This window comes from Lipotes vexillifer, unplaced genomic scaffold (genome assembly GCF_000442215.2).
Source record: "Lipotes vexillifer unplaced genomic scaffold, Lipotes_vexillifer_v1.1 scaffold1544, whole genome shotgun sequence".
NCBI lineage: Eukaryota > Metazoa > Chordata > Mammalia > Artiodactyla > Lipotidae > Lipotes > Lipotes vexillifer.
The window spans coordinates 328,969-337,455 of record NW_006791108.1 but is presented as its reverse complement, the minus strand read 5'-3'; the positions used below and the strand labels follow the sequence as shown (position 1 = coordinate 337,455).

The 8,487-nt window shown below is 41.3% G+C and overlaps 1 protein-coding gene across 1 annotated transcript in view; it reads left to right on the top strand.

The window, feature by feature from the left end:
- The first annotated feature begins 647 nt into the window (after positions 1-647).
- Positions 648-8,487, top strand: part of PUM3 (pumilio RNA binding family member 3) — a 39,862-nt gene continuing 32,022 nt past the window's right edge. Inside the window, exons 1-3 of the mRNA XM_007464195.1 lie at positions 648-690; positions 5,834-5,925; positions 6,857-7,075. Of these exons, the coding sequence (XP_007464257.1) occupies positions 5,844-5,925; positions 6,857-7,075 (301 nt within the window). The 5' untranslated portion in view covers positions 648-690; positions 5,834-5,843. The remainder of the gene's footprint in view (positions 691-5,833; positions 5,926-6,856; positions 7,076-8,487) is intronic.

Below are 8,487 nucleotides of genomic sequence, written 5' to 3'. Positions count from 1 at the left end.
GGGGTAACTGCAGTCTGGAGAAACGCGCAGACGTTTAAAACGGCAAACGTTTATTGAGCGCTTGTCCTGATCATTCAGTGTGCTAGGCGCTTTCCCTGTGTGACTTAGCCATCTCTATTTTATTGATCAGATAACCAAGGCTCAGAGAAATTCAGTCATTTGCCCAAAGGCATACAGCTAAGAAGCGGAAAAAAACCGAGATGGCAATTCTAGCCGACTCCCGAGATTTCCCTTTAACGTCCCCCGCTGGACTGCCAGGGAGGACGCAGATGAACTCACTCTCAAAGCGTTAACTAGTTTAGCCTCAGTTCCAGCTACAAATTAGCCGAGCCAACCAAGCCTCCGCTTCCACAACTGGTCAAACCTCGTGAGATGCCGCCGGCTTCCCCAGCCGGGAAGCGACAGGGTTAATGACGTCACTTTCTGGAGCCGCTATCACGTCCTCGCCCCACGGATCCTTTCAAGGGCCAAACCCCGCCTGTGACGCAGCCCTCGCGCTTCTGGACGAGGGGAGAATAGAAGTGGGCCAATAGAAATGCCGAATTTCCGTTTTTCCGGCTAATCCCCACCCTTTAACCGAACTCGGCCGAGGAAGAAAGGAAAAGGCGACTAGGGGGCGGGGCAAAGCGAGGAAGCGGAAGCCGTGGCGGCGGAGATGGGACGAGCGCCTACTTAGGCCACACGTGTACGGTGAGTGCTGCGGCCTCCGCGGCCGCTCCCGGGAGGGTTTTGCGGCCTGCTCGGCGCTGAAGTCGGAGGGTCTCTCGGGTAGAGGTGTTCACACATGTTACCCGCTGGGCGGCCTTCTGTGACCTTTTCTGTTCTGGGAGTTTGGGGGTTGACGGGAGCCTGGCGACAAGGGCGGTTTACAACTCCTCTCCCTACCACGCTTTCAGCCTTTTGGTCGTATGTTTGACATCCGCTCTGCGCCCGGTCAGTGCTAGATGCCCAGTTTGCAACCTGAATGTACAGTTGCAGGTTGTAAGCGCTGGGAAGGAAATGACCTGGGTGTGCCGAAATACAAGATAGGGGAGTCTGACGTGATCCTGAAGCCGAGACCTAGAGCGTGGCGAGAGGCAACCGCGAAATCTGAAAGCCCAGGGAAAACTACTTTCCGCAGAGGCCGTAACTTGGGCTAAGTCCCTGCGGTGGAAGGGGGACCGATGTTAGTGAGCTAGAAGTTCAGCCATATAAGATAAAGAAGTAGGGTGAGAGGAGGTTCTGTGCGGCTTTGAAGGCCGTGGTGGGAGTTTCGATTTTTCTCTGCAATGGAAAAATATTCGCATTATTAGAGCACAGTGAAGGCTTATAAGCAAGGGAGAAACACAGTAGGCCCTGGTTCTTTTTGGAAAATGGATAATAATTTGGATTATTATCGATTATATAGTTGAATTATTGATGATGGTTTGAATTAGGGTGGTGGTACTGGAGATTGAAGTTGAAGGGTTAGAGGTGTGTTTTAAAGATTCGAGAAGAATTATTGAAAAATTGAATGTAGCAGACAAGAGTAAACTCTCACAGGTAAATCTTAGGTTTCCTGAGCAGTGGAGTGGATGCTGTGCCATTGCTGAAATGGGGAAGAATAGGGTGGGGAAAATTAGATGAGGATGTTATTGTTCGGGGGTGGTTTGCAGTGGTCATATAGTTAAAGAATTTTACTTTGGTTCTCTTAAGTGTAAGGTGTTTGTTAGACACCTAAATGGAAGTTTCAGGTAGGCGGTTAGATACAGAAGCCTGGAGCCCAAGGAGATGTTCCTAATGGAGAGATAATTTGGGAGTCCAGCATAAAAAGCCATGGGATTGCACGAGATCACCTAGGGAGAAGAGAGAGGGGAAGACTTGAGGAATGCCAGCATTTAGAAGTTGGGTATTGAATGGTCATTACTTTCAAAGTGCAATGCTGAGCCTGCTGAGAGGGGTCGAGATCAGTCATGATCAGTCACCTCTCCCTCTATGTCTGGGAAGTCTCTGCTCTTTTCCTTCACGAGGCGGAATTGGGCTCTCTCAGCTCTGTGGCTCTCTGAACACTTTTTGTGTACTTCAGTTATAATGCTTAATTATGCCATGTTTTAATTTTCTGCTTGCTTGTCTCTATCACACCACACTTTGATTTTTTTTTTTGTATATATATATTTTTAAAACCCATTAGCTTTCTAGCACATAGTGTGTAGGTATTCAATACATTTCACGTCCAAAGCATTGTTATAAGAAGGTCATCAAAATGTGCCCTAGGAATAAGGAGAATCATTTGAGAAAGAAAGAAGGCATCTGGAGGAGGAGTAATAAGATATTGTCATTTAGGCTGGATTTGAAGGATGGGTAGGATTTATATTGATAGAGAATGGCTTTAAAGTTTGGCTCCTGAAAAAGGATAGTGAGGGAGTAAGGTTGGCTTCAGTGTGGTATTGTGATGTGGGTAAGTTAGGACTAAGTTTTGAATGGACGTGCATGCCAGACTGAGTTTGAAATTTTTCCTATAAGCAGTGGGAAGCTTTTGAAGGTGTTAGAGCAGGGAAATGACATGAAATGAATGTGATAGTGGAAGACTAATTGGGCAGCAGGCGGTGGATCATAGCAGACTGGATCTAATGGCAGAAAACAATGTGAGCAAGAGATAGAGTCTGAACGGGGTAGTAGAGGGAAGGGAAAAAGAGGAGACAATTCCAAGACACTGGAGTGTGATGGTACAGGGTCCCCAAGCAAATGCATTTTGCTAAGTGAGAGAAGCAAGACCCCAAAGGCTGTATATTGTCTAATTCCATTTATAGGACATTTTTGAAAAGGCACAAAGCTAGAGGGTAGAAAAAAGATCAAGCATTGCCAAGAGAGCCAGGAGAGGATGATTGCAAAGGGGCTCCACAGGGGACTTTTAGGAGTGTGGGACAGTTCTGTAAGGTGCTGTGGTGGAGGATACATGACTGTGGGTTTGTCGAAATCAGCACTGTACACCACAAAGAATGAACTTGACTATAAGCAGATGAAAAGGAAGTCAGCTGACATGTCAGGAAATGGAATGCAGACTGGAACAAAATGCATCTAAGTAGTACAAATATATAAAAAGACCTCACTGAAGGAGTGGAGGGAAAAGAGCTGACCTAAGTAACTTTGGAAAGTAGTGTTTTAAATGGATACTGTGAAGGAAAAGACAAAAAGAACTGTAAATAAACACCACATTATAGTTGGTACATTTGTTTTTACCAACTGTAACCCTGTGGCACGTGATTAGAGTTGGAGACATTAGTATGAACTTACTTAATAGGTACAGAAATACAGGTTTGTGTATACACATAGGTTAATATACATACATATATTACCTAGCCCTGTCTGGTGAAAAGACCTAGAAGCAGTGACACCCCAGTGACAAGCACACGTAGCACTCACATCTCAATAAGAGGGTTTCTCTAGGGTTCCTTGGAGAAATGACTGATTTTAGGGCTTGTGCAAGGAAAATAAAAGGTAAACTTGGAACAAGTGCCAGGAATTAAGGACATGCTAAGGGGAAAAAAAAAAAAAAGGGATGGACCATATGAAAAGGACACAGAAGCAACCTTAGAGATTTCAAAGCTGGAACAATTTTAGCAACAAAATACTAAGCAACAAAATACATTTTGTTTAGCAACAAAATGTAAAGACTGTTAGTCCATATGCAAATAATAAGCAGCAAAATACATATACTGTTAGTCCATATCGCAAATAATAAAATACTGTGAGGCCATACTGATGTAAATAAATGATTAAATGAATGAGGAGAAGGAATAAATGTTCCCTACAGAAGAATACAAAATAATGAAGGTAAAAGTAAGGGAAATAGAAAATCACCATGTAAACACCATGGAAATTGCTGCAGGCAAGGTCCACTGGAGAGTGCTAAAATCAGTGGGGGATACAGGATATTTGCATGATCTCAAAACATATCCAAAATATTTATTAATTGCTCTGGGGATTTTAACGCATTGATTCAAATTCTTTAATACTCCCCACTCTAGAAAGTGGAGCTTAATTCTCCTCTCTCTAAGTTTGGGCTGAATTTTAGTGACTTGCTTCTAACAGAGTATGGAAAGGGAGACCTAGTAACTTTACAGCAGAGACACCTTGCAAACACTATGTTAACCAGTGATCAAGGTTAATATCACTAGTCATGTCGATATCATGCTCCTCCTAACGTGATGGGATGAGAAGGGCACTTCATCTCTGTGGTATTCTTCCCTCAAATCCGTAAGGCCAGTAGAATCATAGGAAAATGTCAGACAGACCCCAAATGTGGGATATTCTACACAGTGCCTGAGCAGTACTCTCCAAAAGTGTCTTGGTCATGAGATACAAGTAGAGATGGAGAAGCTGTCACAGATTGGTGGAAACTAAGAAGACTTGATGATTAAATGCAAGGTATCCTGGAATTGAAAAATGACGTCAGTGGAAAAACTGGCGAAATCCAAATTTAATAGCATCGTATTAATGTTATTTCTTAGTTTGGGTAAATGCATCATGGTAAGATGTTAACATTAGGGGAGTCTGAGGGGTATACTGGACCTTTCTCTGTTTCTTTCCCAACTCTTCTTTAAAACTAAACTTATATCAAAATAAAAAGTTCATGCACAGAAGAGCTAAGGGATGCAGATGTGGTTATGAAGGCTATAGCCAAGTGACAGTGACCCTACAGTCATTAATAATCTAAGGAAACGGAGTAATTCAGAGGCCACTCATTTTCCAGAGTGCTCTTTGGGACCCTACTGGTCCCTTGAGATATTCCAGGAAAAAGTAGTTCAACCACGGTTGGGAAATCCTGCATACTTTAGCTTGTGCTTGGTGATTAATGGCTTAAATTAGCAAATTAAAAGAATCTGCCTTTCCTTAAAGATGCCTCCTTCATTATTTTCATTTAAGAGTTTACCAAATACATTTCACCCCAGAACCCCTTGTTTCTCTTATATATATTAATATCTTGAGAAATTTGTTGTTCTTCAATGGAAAATTCTTGTCTAGAAATATCTGGAATTGTCTAGGGATCCCTAGCATCTACTCGAGAGGGTCAACTTTAGAAATTTTGAAATGAGTTGAATATGCAACTTTGGAAGGTACAGAAATAGACAAATAAAACATAATAACTTTTGCTCTTGATGCATTCGGCTGCTTTCAGGAGCCTTGGGCAGCTGAGGGGTTATCTGTTGTTTGCCCTGTGCATGGTGGGGTCTCTATCCAGAAGCAGCCTGTTAGGCAGATTTCTTTAAAATGAAATATTAAATATTTCAATAATCTTTTTTCGGAGGTCTTTGAAAATTACTTGATTGTTTCTAAAAGAATAACAGATTAAACGTTCGAAGTTAGTTTTTTGTTTTAGCTACCTTGGGTTACATAAGGAACTTTTAGATAATCTTCTTTCATTAAATTTGAATATGTGATAAGTGCAATGTTTGTTCCTGGCTTTTTAGGATAGAGACCAAAAAATCAAGTGGTAATATTGTCATTTTCTCATCACAAAGTCTTCCCAGGTTATAAGTAATGCAAACACTGACAGTTTTATCATGCTTAGTGTAAATAGTGACTTATTTTTAGCCATTACTGTTGCTGAAATGTTGCCTCCAAAACATCACACACTAGCCAAGGTGTGTGTATGTTCTTCGTTTTTGTATTGGTATCGTATTTATTTTCGCTCTTAACAATTTTAGAAGTCATGATTGTGTAGTTCCTGGACTCATGGGTGCCTGTGCTGGAAGCAGCTAATTTGTCCTGCATCTGTGACCTCAAAGAGTAAATGTGGCAGTGACCACTAATGACTTTTATTGGATGAGAGCAATTCGGTGATCCTTTTTTGGGTTTTGTTTTTGTTTTCCAGAGTTCCTATAATGGAAGTCAAAGGGAAAAAAAAAATCACAGGAAAAGGTACAAAGCCATTACAAGAAAAAAACAGGTTTCATAAAAACAGTGGTAAGATACTCAAAACATGCTTCCCATGTGGTTGTTTTGGTCCTTGGAGGGAGCGGTTGGTGGGATGAGGGGGCATGTAGCAGATTCCAATCTATTCATGGGTTAGAGTTAGGATTAAAGTAGTAGGAAAAAGTAGGTGTTACTATATATGAGTTTGCATGTTCCCTGTGATACTTAGACCTTTAAGAAATTGCCAGGATAATTGGTGAATGCTGTACTTTTGAAAGATATGTCGGTTAGTGATGCTGTTCCCTCACTTTAGTCACACTAATTCACAACAACATTTTATTTTAACGTTTGATAAATTGTGGCTGATTAATACGTCTACTGGTGAGCCAGATCTTCAGGATTTCTCGTTGTGATGTCTTTATTGTTCCATCAGGTGTCAGTATTGCAAAATAGAAAAGTCAGGAATTGTGTCAATGACTAGTTTCCTAAGCAATCTTTTTTTTTTTTGCAGCTAGAAATTCTGAAAAATAAACATTTTAAATTTGTTTATATACGGTATACTTTATAAATTTTAAATGTTGATTTTATTCTTAGATTCCTATTATGTTATTACACCCTAAATACACACACACACACAGATACACACAAACATAAAAATAATATCTCATCTTGTGATATGTGCTTAAAACAGAAGTACACCTAACTGAGAAGAGTGGTTATCTCTCGAATTATGGGTAGTCTTTATTATGTATTTCTCTACTTCGTAGGTTTTCTATAATGAACCTGTATTATAATTTTATAATCAGAGTAAGTTTTTAAATTTTGTTTTGATTTTTTAAGTCCTACTGTGCTCTGTTTTTGAGAATAAAACAAAGTATGTTTCACTAAAGAGTGTGTAATTTTCTGTAACAAATACAATCCAGTGGATAAAAGATCTAGGCCCAGGATCATTGAACTAACAATTGTTTATTATTGTCACTAGATTCTGGTTCTTCAAAGACATTCCCAAAAAAAGTTGTTAAGGAAGGTGGACCTAAAATCACAACTAAGAACTTTGAGAAAACTGCCACAAAACCTGGGAAAAAAGGTGTGAAGCAGTTCAAGAATAAGCAGCAAGGGGATAAAATACCAAAGAACAAATTCCAGCAGGCAGATAAATTCAACAGGAAGAGAAAATTCCAGCCAGACAGTAAAAATGATGGTAAGCACTGATTCCTTTAGCAGAGTTTTTGCAGAAGCCTTGCCCTGCCTGAGCTATTGCCTGAACCACCGTGCACAGGGACTCTAGAAGTCTGGTAGAGACCTTTTGTTCTTGTTCCTTGACAAGCTTAACACTTGGGGTGGGGGTGGGAAGGTAGATGGGATTAAATAAAAAACAGAAAGCATCTTCTCTGGTCAAAGTTGTCCTCTGGTACCTAGAATTCCTTACTTCCTAGGCCCTTGCTCAATTCCCCTAGCTGTGGAATTAGGCTAAATTGTATTGGCTGTATGCATTGGAACCTCAATAAAACATTCCTTTCTGTAGGCTAAAATTAATGAACTCATTCATTCAACAAACAAATACTTAATACTTAAATAACCAGCGTGCCCCAGCTAAACATCCACCTTGGCTAAGGATGCCCTGGTGAGCAAGAAACATATAGACCCTGCCCTCACAGAGCTCAGGCCACTCTAATATCATCAACCCATCAGATGGCTCAGACCCGGTAAACAGTTCCAGAGAAGGTATAGTATACATGTGACAGATTTGACTTGAATTGGTTGAACAGGATAGGTTGCTAACTGATTAGAATTGTTGGCAAGGCTCCTCTTTGTTGAAACAAACTACTAATCTCTTCGTCATGATGTTTAAGCAGTTGTCTCTAACCCAGAGCTTTGCTGTCTGTTGTACAGCCTGCCCTTGCTGTGCATCGTCTGTCCTGCACGGGTCTCAAACGAGCAGCTTCCAGGTTATGCGTGCTGTCATGCATATGCCTTCTCTGCAGCATCATGAGAGCTTCTCTGGTGTCTTTCATGCTCTTTTTCTCCAGCGTGGCATAGCCTGACACTGCTCCTTTGCTGCCAACTGAGACCACTGCCATGGGGCTTTTTTACTCCAGTTCTTTAGACCTGCTCCGTGTTCTCTGCTCTGCCTAGGGCTGCTCCAAGGCAGGAGCGTAGGGAGAGAGGAAAGGAGGGAAGTTTTCGTTATTTCTCATTAGGCCTGGAGGATTCTTTCATGCTCTAGCTTCCGTCTTTTCTCTTTTCCCCTTCTCTTCCAGCTTCTCTTTCCTACCTCCTCTTTCCTAGCTTCTCTATTAGGTCCTAAATCTTCCTTTCCACACTGGAGTTCTTGACACCTGCATTTTAAGTGCACACGCATCCTCATCTTATTATAGTGGAGCCCTGGTTCCTTTTGCTGTAGGAGATAAGTTCCCAGCATCTCAAAATGGAGCTTTGATTTTATTTTCTCAGTTTTATACCAGCAACTGAGGGGGATTGGATACTAGACATCCCCAGAATTGGTTGTATCTCCTGCAACCCAGCATGGCATATGTCAATGGTTCCCAAATATTTGTAGAATTAAATGAACTCTGGATTGGTTATTATCTTCTGCTGCATAGTACATGATGC